Source organism: Phoxinus phoxinus, assembly GCF_949152265.1.
Source record: "Phoxinus phoxinus genome assembly, chromosome: 16".
Lineage (NCBI taxonomy): Eukaryota > Metazoa > Chordata > Actinopteri > Cypriniformes > Leuciscidae > Phoxinus > Phoxinus phoxinus.
Window position 1 is genome coordinate 33787277 of NC_136891.1, and position 20746 is coordinate 33808022.

The 20746-nt window shown below is 38.6% G+C and overlaps 1 protein-coding gene across 2 annotated transcripts in view; it reads right to left on the reverse strand.

Moving 5' to 3' along the window:
- grm1a (glutamate receptor, metabotropic 1a) overlaps positions 1-20746 on the reverse strand; it is a 36711-nt gene that overhangs the window by 13259 nt on the left and 2706 nt on the right. For both annotated transcript variants that reach the window (XM_079584025.1, XM_079584026.1), the window contains exons 3-4: positions 12225-12474; positions 1790-2025 (exon numbers count right to left, since the gene is read on the reverse strand). In XM_079584025.1, the coding sequence (XP_079440151.1) occupies positions 1790-2025; positions 12225-12474 (486 nt within the window). The remainder of the gene's footprint in view (positions 1-1789; positions 2026-12224; positions 12475-20746) is intronic.

The window sequence follows — 20746 nt, forward strand, 5'->3', positions numbered from 1 at the left end:
ACACGCACGCACGCACGCACACACACACACACACACACACACACACACACACTTTGTGACGGAATATTCTCCTCGTGCAACTCTTGTGCTCTCAGTGCCATCAAGCCAACCCTACAAGCAGCAGAAAAGCTGGACTGATATCTTGCTTTGCTTTGGCAGCATACAGTCTGACCTTGCTTGACTTTTAGACTAAACTGAAGTCTTCTCGAGATACAACTCGTCAAACGTTAAAGATCAATATCAATCTGATTCTATCCAAGTGCATGGTCAGGGTACAACAATAAACCGTGAGATAAAGAACAGCCGTAGCACACTTTGAGCTCAATGCCCTTAGTGTATACTGCAGGATATGTTTATTTTACAGTCAGCAGCTTAATAAATGATAATGATGAAACTAACTGATGTTTTTCTGTCATTCCCCGACTTCACTGTGTGATGTACCTCTCTGAATCATCTTCATAACTGAGTATAGCTCTGCCAATCAAATGAGCCAATTACAGTCCAACCTATAGTGCTGTCTGTTGCCATAGTGAAGAAGTGAAGTGTGCAGGTATCATAACATCATAATGTCTCTCATCAACTCTCACTTACCACCATGAGTGTCTTTCAGAAGAAGAGAACAATAACAAACTTTAAGCTTATTAAGGCAATCAAAAACTTACATTCTAGTGATTCAATTACATTATAGATTATATTTGTAAATGTAAAAAAAAAATTGTAAATGTAAAAAAAATATTTGTTCTTAGTGTCTGATTATTGTTATGCAAAATAAATAAAAGTTTTTATTAACTGTGGGAGAAGCAGCATGTTTTCTAAAGCACAGTCTCTCAACAATACAATATTATGTATAGAACAAAAAAAATGTTAAACTATATTTATATGTGGACAAGCAAAGGTAAAAATTATTGGACAAGCACAAAAGATGAGGGGGCACATCTCAAGTTTACCTATGTCACCTTTTAAAGCGCCAACCAGAGGATAATAACATGGAAAAAATGGAGGGAAATATACAGAGTTACCATTCATAATCCAGTAAAATGTCATCATGCACACAATATTTTCCTGAACACAGAATAATTAAATCAGACAGACATAAGTTATGCAAAATAACAAATCATTTTCATTCAATTGCCAAACATAGTATCATGGGAATTAGCAAAATTATACAAATATATCACATTTACTTGTTCTCCTTTATGCCTAATATGATATGTTACTCACATCTTACATATTCTTATTAGATATCAAATGATATCAAATATATATTAGGGCTGCATAACGATTAATCGCAACTAATCGTTGGCAGAATAAAAGTTTTTGTTTACATCATATATGTGTGTGATAATAATTATATATATATAAATACACAAACATGCATGTATAATTTTAAGAAAAACATCTATTTATATATTAAGTATTTATAATTATATATAATATAAATTATATTTAAATATAAAAATGTATATACACATGTAAATATTGTTTTTTTATATATACATGCATGTGTGTGTATTTATAAATACATAATTATTTTACACAGTACACACACATATGATGTAAACAAAAACTTTTATTCTGCAAACGATTAGCGAATTAAAAATAATAATGCAAAATAATAAAATCTTTTTCATTCAATTGCCAAACAGATTATATAGTATCATAGGAATGACCAAAATTATACAGATATATCACATTTACTTGTTCTCCTTCATTTTATGCCCCTAATATGACATGTTACTCACATCTTACATATTCTTATTAGATATCATTTGAATGGTTCTTTGTTTACCTGTGCAGATTTTCTGGAAGTTATGGTTCTCCTGGGGATGACCAGGAATGCGGCACTGGAAGCGGTACTGCCAGAACTCGGCAAACCACGGGTTCCTTGTGTTGGTGTCCAAGCCCAGCTTCAGAAAGTACTCATTAAAGGACTGAACTTCTTCCGTCTGCAACTTCATTGTGATCCCGCCATCTGCTTCCTGCTCGAATCCTTCCACCACCTCATCCCGGTCCGCCCAGCCGTCACTGCAGGAGAAGAGAGAGAACATAACATGTCAGAGGACGAGGAATTTGTGTCATAACGATCCAGCTTCTGTTTATAAACACAGCTTTCATATTTCATATTTCATAAGAGATTGAGTAAACCAGTGGGCACCAAAGCCAGTTTCAGTGTTGGGCAGTGAGTGGTTGTGTTTAGTTGATCTAATTTAATCCTGGAAGTAAAATGAACATTTTAGGATTTTTTAACAAATAAATACATTAAAATAAAAATTATTAAAAGTTATATTTCCCTATTTCTTGAAATGACAGCAACATTCATGAAATTCATGTTTTCAAGTCAACTTCTCACTTTAAAAAATATGCCAATTATATATATGTATTTATAATTGTATATTTATTTATTACTAAATTATAAGCATTTTCTCTAGTGACTGCAGACTTTTCTTTCTCTCCTCTTTCACTTCTCACATATTTCTCACAGTTACTGCCTAATTTTTGCTCATTTTGTTTTGCTATTCAATATCTTCATCATCCTCTGCTCGCCCGGCTCTCCTTCCTCTTCTTCTCCGTGTGGTATACAGCGAATGAGACTAAATTACCTTTAGAGGCTTTGACCTAAAATACATCTCCCTAAACAGCTTTGCACCCCACAGTAGAGCAGAAATGGCAGATTAGATCGAGCAGAGAGTTGTATTACTCCATGAATAATGAATGAGCTGAAGCTCAGGTAGACACTCGTGTGCCGCTGTGATAGACAGATATGGCCGTGTCCTGAGGCTGAACACGGGCTAACTAGAGGTGATGGCACACACTGTAGGACAGCACAATCCTTCCCTAATGCTATGCGTAGATTAATCTCAACATGTTCACCTTCCCCAAATCATCTTAGATTCTCTCGCTCACTGCACATTTTTATTGTGCCCTATTTTTACCACATATTTTCTCTTCTTCTCTCCATCCTCGCTGCTCGCCCTGTTCTTTTGAACTTTCTATTCATCAAAGATTCCTGAAAATAATGTATCCAAAAATATTAATCATTTTTACCATTGATAATAATAATAATGGTTCTTGAACAATAAGCACATTCAAATGATTTCTGAAGGATCACATGTAACATATATGCTCTGTTTTTACGTTTTTGGTTCTGTTTACCTGTGTCCTGTCAGCTGACCTGTGGCAGCGATCTGTCACACACATTAAAGAGCCACAAAACGCTATTTATTGTTTACATTTATATTAAAAAATGACTTGAAAGGTGAGACTTTGTTTAATATCAAAAGTAACCCAAAAGTAAGCTGGTCAGTGTGTTGTCAGTGTCTCTCTGCTCCACGATGTGTTTTTAACTGCGTGAGAACATGTGTGTGTGTGAGAGCGGCGTAGCTTGTCGGACATAGCAACAGTAACTAAGGCGGGCGGGGCTTTGCGAACGGTCAATTAACTTACATTACTAGATGATGACAAACCTGCATATGTGGATGCAGACAATGTTAATCCGCCTAATGCCAATGGTGACTAAATGCTCTCCTTTTTTGTCCTCCTCTGCTCTCTCTTCCTATCCTCTGTTCCCTCATTACTCATTCGAATCCAGTATATTGTGCATGTGTGCTCTGGTTGACTGTTGCTCGATCCTCTCTAGAGGACTGAGTAAGGCTTAGGCTGAGGGCCATTAGAACTCATCCAGAAGCCTTTACTAATTCATGGCGCTCCAGTTAGCAGCATCTCGCTCGCCCCACACCAGCTTTCATCTGCCTCCATTACCCTCTCTCCCCGTCTCACAGTCACACACACACACACACACACCACGAGACTTTATCATGTCCTCTCTGCATGCCTCTTCTCTCCTAAAAACCCAAATCAGTAGCCTGACTCCGTCATACTCGTGTTCTAGGCAGAATGTGAGTCTGATACTGCTCCATACGGTTTTGATTATGAGGCGTGTCTTAACCGAACCAGGAAAAAAAAACTCTGCACTCAATTGGATAGACCTACAACCAATCAGAGCAACGCATGTTGAGCGACGCATAGTTGTCCACAGAGCTCAACTTCTGCACGCTGGAAGAAGTAGTAAATTAATGAGTGTAAACGATCTTTGCCGTTGAATTGAAGAATTCGCGGAGTACTTACAAGCACGAATAGCATTTTTGAGAGAAATACATAAAGTGTATGTATATACGAACAAGTTCTCCGTTTAGGATTAGATCTCGACAGTAAAGCAAATAAATCTTCTTGCATTTGTCGGCCCGGTCTCAACTTTATAACACGGTTGCAACGCGACTTGACTGATTTAAAAACATGGAAAGACGCTGAAAGAGAGCCGGCTGGAGAAGCGTGTTCGTCTGAGGCTTCAGAGAACAGAGATCGTGAGCGCATCCCTTCCATTGGTTTTCATCAAGCGGGTAATCCATCCGCCGGAAACTGAAGCCTCCCCGCGGGCCGCCATTGTAGCAGAGCATCTCCTGCTGTTAGCATTACATCGACTCCCATTCATTTTGGCGTCACTTTGACAGCGAATAACTTTACATCTGAGGCGTCCAAAGACTCCATTTGTCCATTATTTATTTCTAAAGAAACTCGACAATGTATAAAAGGCTCCATTACCTTGTATCTTACGTTATGGCCCCATAGAAACCGTTTTTGTAAAAATAGGCTAACGATTGTGTCGTAACCACTTGACTTTCTGTCGCACCGTAGAGAAATTACCGTATAGACCGGCGGAGAAGCTCACGAGCAATCGGGGGGACGTGGAGGCATAAAGTCTGATAAAGTCAAGGGAGAAGCCCACAGAGAGTGATAAAGTTGCTCCCGCTGCTAGCTCATAGACAGCTAATGCTCACGCTCTCCGTCTCTGAGATCCGGAAGGGAATGATTCAGATTTCTCTCGGCACATCTACTAGAAGATTGACAGCTGTCAGACAGGCTCACGTCACCAAGCTCAGTTTGAGTCTGCGCAGTTCGCCTGGCGATCAGGAAGTGCTTCTAATGGACTTCACTTTTCTCCGTTGATATCTATGGGGTCGCTGTGTGCATCTTATACACTGTCTATGGTTTTCATTGCGCCCCATCTTCTTAGACACCATCGGAGCAGCTGATAAATTAAACTTTTGCCGAATCCCGTAGGAAGGACGGCAAACACATCTTTCCGATCGACAAATGTCTTGATTGCGGTTCTCTGTTCGTCTTTTAAAATGAATGCACTGTCGATTTCTTTTATAACAGACGCGATAGCGGAATCTAAATCTCTTTGTGGAAAACCAATTCAACCCAAGCGCTCTTTGATGACGTGGTGATTACGTAACCGCAGATCATCTGTCCATCATCGATTAAAGCCCGCCCTGGCAATTTGATTGGCTCGGCCTTCTGGGAGCCGAGCATAATTATTCCTCAACGGATCGAGTCCAGACCGAACTTCCCGACCAAAAAATGTTGTGAGCGGGGTTCGGGCCGGCACCCAGGCTACCAAATCAGTCCATTCACACCCTAAACCTCCTTCTAAGAGTCTTTGAATTCACACAGGGCAAAACTTGCATATAGTGACATGAAGTAAATAGTGTAAAATCAACTTCTTAAACATTACAACAGCAGTTTGAGCGCAAACAGATGTGCTTTAGGTCCTATGGGACGTGTGTAGTACAGTTCCAGTGACAGGGCTGCTGGGATGCCTGCAGGCTTTCCTCTCGCTAATGTAGTTTTGTTGTCGCTGTTTGAAACTTAAAGACTTGAAAGTGACCTGAGAGCATCTGTGAAGCGCTGCTAAAGACTGGCAGGTCAACACAAACTGGTTTATATCTGCAGCTTTCCAGAGACTGTCATGTTAATGCTTCAACCAGCTAGCTTCCTATTTGGTTTATTTTTGTGGCAGAATCTCTTTTTTTTTCTCGTGTTACAGTTCAATCCCAACTCTAAAAAATGCTCGGTTGTTTTAACCCAAATTTGGGTCAAATATGGACAAACCCAACCGTTGGGTTAACATTTTTAATTTAAAAATTTGACCCAACGGCTGGGTTTGTCCATATTTGACCCAAATGTGGGTTGAAACAGCATTTTTTAGCGTGTAATGAACACTGATATTTCTAAAACCTGTTAAAGTCACTGTTTCTCACTCTCTGTTCGCCCTCATGACTAATAAATCTTTTAATACATTCAAAATGGAGGGCTAATGAGAAAGAGATGTTTCCTGAGAATTAGCCTCCGTGGGGCTTTACGAGAGCGGTTCTCTTACAAAACCGCAATATCCGCAGATGATAAACTTCTACAAGGAGGTCACAGGCAATCATGCAGCACTGCATGCACTAAAGAACGCCGAATCCAATCGCCACATTACTTCAAGAGAAAATAACCTCCGAAGAAAAGCTATTTGGAGAGTTCAAGCGCACCTTTGAGTGAATGACCCACTTAAATACAAACGTGGTAAAGAATGGTGCTAAAGTCATATGGCAAGTTTAGAACGTGAAAGGGTAAAAAAAAAGTTGAAATACTGAGTTAAAATCAGAGAAATTAAGGCCAAGCACTTCAAGTAATTTTATCATTATCAATGGTGGATGACCATGAAACTGATCATTTTCCAGTTTGCTAAGTGATTTTTCAAGTTATTTACTGAGAATTGTATACAAATAATAAATAACATATGTTGGCATATAATTATGCCTTATAAAAAGATAATTTAAAGCTTTAATTTCTACAACTTTTCAATTGTAGAATTGCGCTGCTTAATGTTTGTGGAAACCATGAGACATTTATTTCTGGGTTATTTGATGAACAGAATGTTTTGTAACATTATAAATGTCTTTACTTTTACTTTACTTCTACTCAATTTTTTTATCACTTTATTTTATGTGTTGTTATGTTTATCATTAGGAGGCAATCTTAAAATATTAACCCCTATTTCTATAGTTTTGTAAAATAAACTACTGAGAATTGTATACAAATAATAAATAACATATGTTGGCATATAATTATGACTTATAAAAAGATAATTTAAAGCTTTAATTTCTACAACTTTTCAATTATCAGTAGTTTATTTTACAAAACTATAGAAATAGGGGTTAATGTTTTAAGATTGCCTCCTAATGATAAACATAACAAAACATAAAATAACGTGATTACTAGAATGAAGTAAAGTAAAAGTAATGTTACAAAACATTATGTTCATCAAATAACCCTGAAATAAATGTCTCATGCTCCACAAACATATCAAGCAGCGCAACTGTTCTCAACACTGATAATAATAAGAAATGTATCTTGATATCATCATATTACACTGATTTCTGAAGGATCATGTGGAGACTAGAGTAATGATGCTGAAGATACAGCTTTGATCACAGGAATAAATGACATGAAAATGTACAATATTAAAATAGAAAACATATTACTGACCCAAAAACTATCGAATGTTAGTGGTCCCATAAACAAATTCCATGCTAATAATGCTCTATTCTTCTGACACACTGATAAGACTCCTTATTTCTCTCTATAAAGACACATTAAAAAAACTATTGGCAAAAATCATGACAGCTGATCACAGGATCAATATGCAATATTCTCACAGAATGAGCGGAGCTGAGAGGCAGCGTGATGCTAATTAAAGAGAGAGTTGAAAGTGGAAAGTTGTACAGTAATAACAATATGTATGTGTGCATACACACACACACACACACACACACACACACACACACACACACACACACACACACACATTGGATGAAGGATGAAATAGTAATGCACTAAGAACTCTTAAGCAATCGTACAGGTGCCGAGTTTTAAAGATGGAGAAGCGCGCACATTTTCTTCTCTGAAAAATATATTTCTCTCTTCTTTCAACTGATCTTAGAAGATTGTGTAATGAGAAGATTGTGTAATGAGAAGGGAGAAGGAGTGTTTGGAGGGAAAACGCAAAAAGATTAGGAACTAGGAACACAGAAGGCACTAGAGGAGGAGAGCGCTGCTATCTAAACATTTAATTTGGATTCTGTCAGTGCTTGAAAGAAACAACACAGCTGAAATACTGAAGCGCTGATGCTGTTTTCTGTCCTGAGAGCAATAATATGTGCCTATGAGAATATATATCCGGGGCACATGCTGTATGGCAGTGGTTCCCAACCTTTTTTTGTCTGAGACCCCTTTTTTCCCAAGAAAATATTTTAGGGCCCCTTCACATTTAATGATATTATCGCTCTTGTAAGCTTGCAGCAAGGATGACAAAATATGTTGTTTTCAAACAAATGGTATGTTTACTATAACCAGATATGTTTATGCACAAATAATAGCTTATAATATTGAAAATACAATAACAAAAACATCAGTAGGCCCTTTGTAATTTAAAAACGTAAGCCTAGAAGAGTAGCCCATACATTGGCCCTATTTGAAATCCAAAAACATAAATATTCACACTGGTGTGTAGGTAAAAAAAAAAGAAAGAATATAGGCTATTACTAAATGACTGCTGTCTGGGAACTCAATACTTGCATGTTATTAGTGAGGCTTTATTTTTAACGCTTTTGGCGCTATAGCGAGCCATAATAAACTTGCGTTTATTAACAGAATAATGCGTCTTTCGGAAGAACATTGTAGCCGGAACTACTTCTCTCTGTGTACGTCTATGACGAGTCACGCAGGTCCTGGGCTACTCCGCATCCGAACCCGTGTAAAATAGTCCCAATGTAAACACTTATTATAGGAGTACCAGTGGCTCAGGATAAGACAAAAACACGGATTGGAAAATGGATTTATGATGAACTCGCTCATTATATGAAAAAAGTTAAGGACTTCTATTTAATGCTCATTGCTCAAAATATGACGCGACCCCCCTGTTGGGAACCGATGCTGTATGAAGTAAAGTTAGAAGTATAGCGGGAATGAATTTGATTGAATTTAATTCGATCATTGAGAGGTCCAGCAAGACTGAGGGAGTTTATTAGAAATTACTAATGTTTTTTCCGCTGCTGTAGAAAATGACATAGCCTGCTTTTTGACATGAGCTGGCTAAGAATAAACAAAAGCAGAGGAAGAAGAACACCTGGACCTCTCTCTCTCTCTCTCTCTCTCTCTCTCTCCTTCTTAATCACACTCTCTCTCTCTCTCCCTCCATCTCTATCTCAGATACACATCATCAACTGTCTTGCTTGAAGGCTTGGATTCAGATTATCATGACAATGCAAGGCGTGTTTTAATGAATAAATCTCCATTAGTTCCCAAAAGCAGTTCTCTCTCTCTCTCTCTCTCTCTCTCTCTCTCTCTCTCTCTCTCTCTCTCTCTCTCTCTCTCTCTCTCTCTCTCTCTCTCTATCTCTGTGTTTTCCTCTCAAACATGTACTGATGAAAACACACATGTTCGTTTCTATTACCCAACTGAAAACTGAATGAGACGGGGTCATGCAAACACGAAAGCCAGACTCCAGACACAATGTTTTGACCTAGAAAGTCTGTTATCTGAACATGATGGCCTGCGTGTGAGTGCACGTGGGTGGGCTATAGATGCTGCCTTGATATAGATCGCACAAGATAGCTGCTACAACTCATCTCCAGATCTGCAAGTCTGCGTCCGTGGATATTATCAGCATTGCTCTGATTTCGCTATCAGACGATCTGAATGATCAAATAACAGCCTTAGTAAATCAAACCCAGAACTGTGAGGAAAGTGCGATACCTTTGATTATATGACAATACCTCAAAAAAAAAAAAGTTTTTTTTTTTTCTTTGCGATATTGACCGGCTGACTGTTCAGAATTCAGCGTATTTACTCAGTGATTGAATTCTGCAAATATTAGGAAATTTCAGACCATGCACTGAGATTATAATTTCTTAAAGAGTGTTCTCTAGAGACTCGCAATAACAAGAAGTAGCAAAGAAAGAACAAAATTCCTTGTGGTGGTATGGCTTATGTGGACCAGTGTTATTTTAATAATAATAACACTAATATGTTTATTTTATATAGCGCCTTTCTGAAGACTCAAAGTCGCTTTAAAATAAATTACAAAAACACATGACATAGAAACATGACATAATAATATTTATTGATATTTTGAATTAGCTTTTATTTTAATATTTTCAGTTTTACATTTTGGTAATTTGTAGGTGTTTTTATAATTTAGTCTTTTATTTTTATTTTTTATTTTTTTTCAGATTTATTTTGTAGGAATTTTAGTACTTCAACTTATTTCTTCAACTCATTTATGCCAGGGCAACATTTCTAGTTTTTGTTGTTGTCGTTTTTCAGGGATATTTTAAAAATATTGGCCGATATATCAGCCTTGGTGATATAATATCGGTTGACCACTACAGAAAATTCAGCTTTGCCATCACAGGAATAAATTACATATGAAAATATAAAACTTTAAAATAGAAATGATCTTACTGACCCAAAACGTGTGAATGTTAGTCCCATATTTCACTGATTATATATATAATATTAATATTGATATTAAACTGATGCAAAATAATGCTTTTCACTTCTGTGACCGATAAAGCTCAAATTCCTCTTTATGAAGACACACATTTAAAAACAAATGGCAAGATGAGAGATGATTACAGAAAAAAAATAGCAATATGCAATATTCTCACAGCAGTTTTAGTACTTATTTCTTCACCTAATTTATGGGTTGCACTTTATTTTACAGTACGTGCACTTTTAACAGTGTTACCCACGACAATACTGAGTAATGTAAAGTAACAACATGGGTTAAGGTTAGGTTTAGGGGTAGGTTTAGGGTTAGTACCTATAGTTATTACCCAGTTATTGTCATTACTACAATAAGTACATACAGGATTGTAAATTAAAGTGTTACCCATTTATGTCAAGGCAATATTTTTAGCATCAATGGTGCGATGACCCTCTTGGAATTGCTCTGTTTATTTAATATTTATAGCTTTATTTCAATTATCAAAAACACAGTTTTAGTTAACAATATTATATATAATATTTTGTAAACAATAATAACTATATTATATTGTAGTGTACAATTCACAAGATGACATGATGCATGAATTGAGGTTGGTTTACCAAAGATCTGCTTGTTATTTGCCATCAGATTAATTTCCTGAGAGGCTGTGAGATTGAATATTTAATACTCAGCCCACAGCATTTTTCCATGCCGGATCTAAAATCAAGAGACGAGCCTCTCTGGCACACACACACACACACACACACGCACCCAAACATAAACTCACACACCATATAAGACAAAGGCAGGAAGCAGGAGGCCGTTTCCAGGGATGTGTGAGCCAGCTTCTGAATCACAAATTATTCATTAGTGGCGAAAAGTGTGAAAAGCGCCTCTGTTCACAATGTCCATATTTAATCTCATCTGGTTTCCCTGGAAACTTCTGTATTCAGCAGCAACACTTATATCCAAGCATTCCGATGTCTGTTCTTCCTCCCATACGGAAATGTAATATATGTACACATATGAAATATACATATATTAAATATATATGCCCATATATAAAACCTATTAGAAAATGGAACAATTGACATATAAAACCAGCCCATATATTTTATGTATGTATAATAGTGTTTTTTTATATATACATGTCACATATATAAATATCAGTTTTTAAATAGAATTTGTGTAGTATTTGTTTTGTTTTTATGAGCTGGTCAAGAAGAGGTAAAATAATAATAAATAATACATTTTATTTATAAAAGATTTGAAAATGAGATAGAAATTGAAATGAAATGTGGATATATAGACTTGATCTGTAGACTTGAAATAAATAGTTAAATAGTAAATAGTTTGGCATATATAAATTAAACATATCGGTGACATACATGGTCAAAACATACAGAATTATATAAATAATAATCATATACATCATATTAATATATGTCAATACTCATTTAATATGGCAAAATTAAAAACCTATATCAACATATATGTAGAGATATGTATTTATATGAGATAGCAGTCTTATATTTAGCATATATGACGGCGTCACTAGCGATATAGGGGATAGGGCATTTCCGTATGGGGATTGGAAACACATAGCAATGTAATAATAATTATTGATAGTATAAGAATCGCTTATTTTGCAAACAATATGCAATTTGCTCCACCAAAAATGATTCAATTGTGATATAACCATGAGCAAGACAGTGTGGGAGTCATTTTGACTCGCTTGCCCTTTGTGTCTCTTTCAAAGCTCGCAATTTATTCCTCTGACGTGATCGAAACATGAGCAAATTATAGCTAAGCGTTCTCAGGGATGCAGTTTTTCTTGGTAAAACCTTACCTCCCAATTAGCTGGAACTCTCCGGCAACCCCGAGGCGGCGCATGGCCGTCAGCAGGCCGCGCACCGTCATGCCTTCACAGAAGCACACGACCACGCGGGCTTTGGGCAGACGCTCCCGCAGCTTATTAAGCAGACGGTCAAAGTGCTTTTCGCCCGCATTACTGTATATCTTATCAGAGTGTGCGATACACAGACCCTCATCTGCGGCCAACTCCTTAAAGGCTTCCATGCCGCTCTCACCATAGTTACCTGTGGACAGACAACACAAATGTAGGACGGTTAATGAAGGATCACTTAAAACACATATGAAACTAGAGCAGCTTTAATCAAAGACACAGAATGGAGGATGGATTACCGCCACTGATCCAACACCTGTCAGAACAGTCAGAGTCCAGGATCAGAAATGGATGACAGTTGACTATGGAGGACACAAAATGACAGGCAGACAGGCAACTGAAAAACACATGAAATGGAGAAATCACCACCATTTAGGATACAAAATGGCGTCATACAGTTAGAATGAGAAACACAAAATGTACAAAAAAGTCATTATCATCCCTTTTTGGAATACTTAAAGGGATAGTTCACTTTGAAATTAAATGTTGGTATGTTTAAGCTTACCTGAAGGGCATCCAAGATGTCGGTGTCTTTGTCTCCGCAGTTTCAATTTTGATATTTTTAGGTCAAACCGTTCTTGTCTGTCAGTCATATAATGCAGGTCTATAGGCACTGTCTCCAAAAGCATGCAGAGAAAAGTCCAAATTACACAATTCCCCATCGTAAGTGCACATTGATGGCCTAAGACACGAAACAAGCGGTTTGTGTGATAAAACCAACAGTATTTATATCGTTTTTATCTCTTTTACACAACCACGTCCATCTGATCTGTTTACACCGGATTTCTTCCCCGGAAACTAATCTAACCGCCTTCGATTGGCCGTTGCATTTTTAAACTCAGCAGAAACGCGTGTGATTGGCTGTACGGCTCAACGTATGCCTTTGATTGACCCGAACAATGAAGCGAGTAGTGTGTCAAGATAGAAGGCTTACAAATGGGGAATAAGTGAAAACTCAACACTCCCGGATGAGTTCGCACGAGTTTAGGCCATCAATGTGCACTTACGATGGGGAATTGTGTAATTTGGACTTTTCTCTGCATGCTATTAGAGACAGTGCCTATAGACCTGCATTATATGACTGACAGACAAGAACGGGTTGACCTAAAAATATCAAAATTGAAACTACTGCGGAGACAAAGACACCGACATCTTGGATGCACTTCAGGTAAGATAAAACATACCAACATTTAATTTCAAAGTGAACTATCCCTTTAAAGGTACAATATGCAATATTTTCTGCCGCTAGAGGCGCTACATTCCAAACAACAACAACAGCGGCGTAGCTTGATGACGATGTGAAGGAATGATGGGAACTGTCGTTTTTAACTCCACCGTGGATGTAAATCAGACGGGAATCGAAAAATCATGTTCATGGATGAGGTACAGCTCTATTTTTATAAATGTTACGTTTAATGACATACTTTTCTTGCGGTTAATTCATTTTAATGAAATAAAAGCTAGGTTTAATACTAAATTGGTTATGTTACTGTATTTGTCGAACTCATTGTTGTGATAACGCTGCGCAGTTTTAAGTGTTCTAAACAATTGTTGTAAAGTGCATTCGAACACACACATCATTTGCCAAAAGACGGATTAATCTTGATGTATAACACATGCTGTATTTATTTACATGGCAATAAACACCAGACGTGATAAACAATGTCAATAAACTAAACACAATAATATTTATATTGAAATCTGACTGAATTTGTTTGTGTATGTATATGTGTATATGTTGTTGGATGTTCAACTCAAATGTGCTGTGTCTGTCAGTCTTGGCCAGGACGCTCTTGTAAAAGAGATTCTTAATCTCAATGTGCTTTTTCCTGGTAAAAAAAAAAAAAACCCTAAAGCAATAATACTTTCCTTACATAAACATAACTATTACCGAATGCTACATTTGGAATATATAAAATTGACCCGTGCGTTTATGGGACTTGTGTTTGTCGACAGAACCGGTAAAGAAAAATTGTGTTCATAACGACTGCACGAAACAAGATAACGTTTGTTGCTTGATAGACGCTACAACTACAGCCTCCGCATGTGTCCAGGACTCGCGCAGTGCGAGCGGACACCGAGGCTAACGCGGATATGACGCCACTGTCTGGCGACTCCAGCTCACCCCCGCTCACACGTAAAACATTTGGGATATTGTAAATAATCTACTTAACAAAATATATAACACTGGCCTTGTGATTTTGGGATATTTTAATGCACAAATATTACATATTGTACCTTTAATTCTGATTGGTTGACTACTGCATTCTGAAATTAAATATTTTTGCATAATGACTGCTAAACTGCAAAACATTTTCCTATAGGGATATAGTTCACTCGCCCTCGTGTTATTCCAGAATATTACACACAAAAAAGGTCTCAATATCAATGGCGGGTTTGAATGGATTTGAAGTCAACTTCAAAAACATCAACATGACAGAGAAAATGACAGAATTTTCATTTTTGGGTGACTTATCCCTTTACGTCACTCATCTACGCTCTCATATTCCATAATCATTTGTTTATTTATTGAGTAAGTAGCCAAGCAATATTTAAGTTAAGGACCGACTGACTGATCATTATCCCTTAATTGTATTCCACAGGCATTGTACTGTAACTACACAAGTAGGACACCAATAACACTTTGTGGTGCTCTTGAGAATTACCGCAAATTACCATAATAGGTCACTTGAACACACTGTGTCCTTTTCAAAATATTGTATGAATCAGAAACGGGCCTGCAGCTCACGACGTAAAACCTCTTCCGTGCCATTCTACATCTGGGCTGCCAGACGAAATTTCCATCTTATTGTGCGGGCAGCAGAGGTCAGCGCTGAACAGTGGCTCCGTCTTATCCGGAGAGATGAGTGGTGTGTGTGTGGTCACCGATGACCGTCTGGAGGTCAGTGTGTGTGGAGTGTGTGTGCGGGTGACAATCATTCACAGGTCTCGAACGACTCCCTTTCTCTCTCATTCTCTCTTTCTTTAGGACCAGGTTTAGGTTATCCCTCTGTAGCTTTCTCTTTCTCACTAGTCATGAGTGTTATTAGTAGTGTTGGGGAAACGCATTACAAGTAACTTGAGTTACGTAATCAGATTAGTTTTTCAAGTAACTAGTAAAGTAACGCATTACTTTTAAAATTGACAACAAAATATTTATACTTTTTCAAATAAGTAACGCAAACTACTTTGTTTTCCCATTTATTGACTGACAGCTCTCCTGTCCTCATGTTGAGACAAATCAAAGTGCAGAAGCGTGTGTGTGTGTGTGTGTGTGTGTGTGTGTGTGTGTGTGTGTGTGTGTGTGTGTGTGTGTGTGTGTGTGTGTGTGTGTGTATGTATGTGTGTGTGTGCATTTACTCATCTCGCTTGCACAAATTTTTTTTTAAATATTCCTCAAAATGGATAAAATCAGTGAAATGCAGAATCAGAATATTAGGCAAACCTCCAATAACTAAATATTTTAAATAAAACATACATTTTTATGCATTTAATCTCACTTTATTGACCAATGTACTTGCTTCTGACCTTCCATGATTCAGTTTAATAAGCAGAAATGACTATAGATAGATAGAAAGGTTTGCTTGTGTGCTTTCCTCTACTGTACACATGTCCTTCAGCCGGAGGATTATTATTTCACTTTTGCTGTGAAAGGGTCTTTACATTTGCCCAAAAATATAACTTTTGTGTTATAAAAAAACAAGCCCAGCCCAGGTGGGGAAAAAAGTAACTAAGTAATGCAATTAATCACTTTTTAAGGGAGTAACGCAATATTGTAATGCATTACTTAAATAAAAGTAACTTTCCCCAACACTGGTTATTAGTCATTAGAGTATTAGCAGACTGTCTGCTTAATATCTGCTAACACTCAAAATATTCCACTGCAATATTTCCAGTACATGTCAACTTATTCTACTAACCTAACCTAACTGTCTAATAATACTCTAATGAGAGTTATTTGACGTATTGTAAAGTTACTTATAGATAGTAGAATGTCTAATCTAAATGAAGTATAACCATAAATAATAAAACTGCATGGCACACAATATGGTTGTCCTACAAAGTAAGAAGTCCAAAAGGTTTACTAGTTAAAAAGGCAATACTGGTTTTATTGTCTTCTTTTTTTCGGAACGATGGTGTTTGTCATTTTTAAAGGAATCTCATTTTAGCTTTTCTGCTCACGTTCATACAATTCTGTGGGGGAAAAAACAGACATGTGAGTTAAGAAACCAAACACTATAATCATTCCCTTCATTCATGTCATGTCTTTTTGAATCGGATTTGAAACAAATAATTCAGCTGAAAAAAAGAGAGCTAGTGATGTCCTCCTGGTGTCATATTAATAGCTTATAGTTAAAGTATATGAATATTCTAAAGAAGAAAGGTACCACAAGGACAGGTAAATAAACAATGTGATGCTAGTACTCAAAGTGCACTGCTCTGTTGTTTTGGTGATAATAATGAGAATACTGACGTGATCTACTGACAGGCACTTTTCAACTGCTCACACTGGGAGATCAGGCAAACCAGTTGAAGACCAGGCTGGGAGATCAGCCAAACCAGTTGAAGACCAGGCTGGGAGATCAGGCAAACCAGTTGAAGACCAGGCTGGGAGATCAGCCAAACCAGTTGAAGACCAGGCTGGGAGATCAGGCAAACCAGTTGAAGACCAGGCTGGGAGATCAGGCAAACCAGTTGAAGACCAGGCTGGGAGATCAGCCAAACCAGTTGAAGACCAGGCTGGGAGATCAGGCAAACCAGTTGAAGACCAGGCTGGGTGACCTGCTTAAACCAGTTGAAGACCAGGTTGGGTGACCTGCTTAAACCAGTTGAGATCAGGCTGGGTGACCAGCTTAAACCAGTCGAGATCAGGCTGGGTGACCTGCTTAAACCAGTTGAGATCAGGCTGGGTGACCAGCTTAAACCAGTTGAAGACCAGGCTGGGTGACCAGCTTAAACCAGTCGAGATCAGGCTGGGTGACCTGCTTAAACCAGTCGAGACCAGACTGGGTGACCTGCTTAAACCAGTCGAGACCAGACTGGGTGACCTGCTTAAACCAGTCGAGATCAGGCTGGGTGACCTGCTTAAACCAGTTGAAGACCAGGCTGGGTGACCTGCTTAAACCAGTCGAGACCAGGCTGGGTGACCTGCTTAAACCAGTCGAGACCAGGCTGGGTGACCTGCTTAAACCAGTCGAGACCAGACTGGGTGACCTGCTTAAACCAGTCGAGACCAGGCTGGGTGACCTGCTTAAACCAGTCGAGACCAGACTGGGTGACCTGCTTAAACCAGTTGAAGACCAGGCTGGGTGACCTGCTTAAACCAGTCGAGACCAGGCTGGGTGACCTGCTTAAACCAGTCAAGACCAGACTGGGTGACCTGCTTAAACCAGTCGAGACCAGACTGGGTGACCTGCTTAAACCAGTCGAGACCAGGCTGGGTGACCTGCTTAAACCAGTCGAGACCAGGCTGGGTGACCTGCTTAAACCAGTCGAGACCAGGCTGGGTGACCTGCTTTAAACCAGTTGAAGACCAGGCTGGGTGACCTGCTTAAACCAGTCGAGACCAGGCTGGGTGACCTGCTTAAACCAGTCGAGACCAGACTGGGTGACCTGCTTAAACCAGTTGAAGACCAGGCTGGGTGACCTGCTTAAACCAGTCGAGACCAGGCTGGGTGACCTGCTTAAACCAGTCAAGACCAGACTGGGTGACCTGCTTAAACCAGTCGAGACCAGACTGGGTGACCTGCTTAAACCAGTCGAGACCAGGCTGGGTGACCTGCTTAAACCAGTCAAGACCAGACTGGGTGACCTGCTTAAACCAGTCGAGACCAGACTGGGTGACCTGCTTAAACCAGTTGAAGACCAGGCTGGGTGACCAGCTTAAACCAGTTGAAGACCAGGCTGGGTGACCTGCTTTAAACCAGTTGAAGACCAGGCTGGGTGACCTGCTTAAACCAGTTGAAGACCAGGCTGGGTGACCAGCTTAAACCAGTTGAAGACCAGGCTGGGTGACCTGCTTTAAACCAGTTGAAGACCAGGCTGGGTGACCTGCTTAAACCAGTTGAAGACCAGACTGGGTGACCTGCTTAAACCAGTAGAGACCAGGCTGGGTGACCTGCTTAAACCAGTCGAGACCAGACTGGGTGACCTGCTTAAACCAGTTGAAGACCAGACTGGGTGACCAGCTTAAACCAGTTGAAGACCAGGCTGGGTGACCTGCTTAAACCAGTTGAAGACCAGACTGGGTGACCAGCTTAAACCAGTTGAAGACCAGACTGGGTGACCAGCTTAAACCAGTTGAAGACCAGGCTGGGTGACCTGCTTTAAACCAGTTGAAGACCAGGCTGGGTGACCTGCTTAAACCAGTTGAAGACCAGGCTGGGTGACCTGCTTAAACCAGTCGAGACCAGACTGGGTGACCTGCTTAAACCAGTAGAGACCAGGCTGGGTGACCTGCTTAAACCAGTTAAAGACCAGGCTGGGAGGTCAGCCAAACCAGTCGAAGACCAGCAAGCCGGCCGGCTGTAGATTTAGTTAGATTTTTCAGCAGGTTTTACATCAAAATAATGATAAAAAACAAAAAAAAGATTGCCATACAAGCTTGCGTAAAACTGGTGCCTGTTTAAATATGGCCATTAATGTCTCTAAACCAGACAGGAATTTAAATTGGGCTGGGTAATTAATGTAATCAAAGATCTTTGCTGTTACTATGAGCAACCGGCAGTGATGTGACACAGTTGCTGATGTTGTTATGTTAATGAGTTATTGTGTTCATGACTGATAAACCATTACAGTCTCTGGGGGAAAGTCATCTTTAATTATTATCACCGAATCACAGGACAGAGAACTGAGCATCAGCATTATAGTGCTCATTTAAATCTGTGCCTGTGCTGCCCCTTTACTTTAGGAAATATTGTGAACATAAACTTATAAGAAGTAGGCAGACATGTCATAGCCTATTAATAAGAAACCAGGAGGACATCACATCACTAACAACATTTAAACTACGACATTACGACCTGGCATGCATCAGAACTTCAATCATATTTTGCATTGGTTTTTACTGACAGAAATCTAAAGAAATTATTTTTTCCCACAGATATATAAAGAATATAAACCAAGCTCTGTCTGTCTTATTTACTTTTAATTCCACCAGCTAATCTGAGAAACAGAATTAAAAATACTATCAGCATAAAATAAAATTATGATTTAACGATTTAACCCATACATGAATCATCTCGATGTGTGGTTTAACAGACAAGCCTTCCATCTCTGGACATTTCATAAACAAATCATCTGAGTTGAAAATGATACACATAACAATGCTAGAGGCAGCAACAAAACGTGTGTGTGTGTGTGCGCGCGCGCGCGCGCGTGCGTGCGTGCGTGTGTGTGTGTGTGTGTGTGTGTGTGTTAGGCGGAAAGGGGAGAATACATTATTACCCTCATTATGTATGGAGAAACTGAGTCATTAAAGCATGCTTCCATATGCAAATAATAAAAAGGTATTTGGTCCACTTGCACTACAACTCTAATGAAAGTGAATTACCATTTATGTACATTTAAAGAGTGGTGCACTCATTATATTCAGATCCAGCGTTTCCTAATTGTTTTGACTTGATTAAAAAAAGTTAATACTTAAATCATATCGTTAAATGTTCATGTATAAATATTCAAATCCAGACTTACAAAATGTAATGTTGATAGCATATATTTAAAGTAGAGGAAAACAGAGAGGGTTGTAACTTAGGTTTGATTTTGAAATTGGTGGAGATGGGGACATCATTATATAGTTTTGATCGAAATTATTGCAAGGGATATATCAATGTCACTGGATATTGGTAGGGACACGTCCCTAGCGTCCCTATTAAATTTTACACCCCTGGTTGTAAATAACATGGAGTCTAACCCATTAGAACTGGAATCACCATCATACCCACTCTGACCACCAAGTGACAGCAGAAGTTATAAGATTATGCATAAGTAAAATGTCTGGATTTGTGATCGGGATCAATTATGACAGCATGTAACGTCCACACCAGCTTTGATCTATGTTTCAAAAACTGGAAATATCATGGCTGACCATGCAGGATTGCAAGCACTTTCCAGTGTGCTTACTGGACCCACTGTTATTGCACATGGGACAGTGATTGGGCTATACAATACACAATTAATACATGTCATATTATCTTAACCTATGTATTTCTATATTTGTTACCAATTTTATTTGCCGTTTATTTCAAAATGCTTAAAATAAAATGGGATGTGGAAATTTTTTTTGGGGGGGATTACCACAAAATAATACACAAAATTTCAAACGCCTTTGTTTTTCATTGACAATCCATCCATTAAAGAGGCAGATTGTACAGAATATACACTGTGCATTTATGTACACAGTTTTT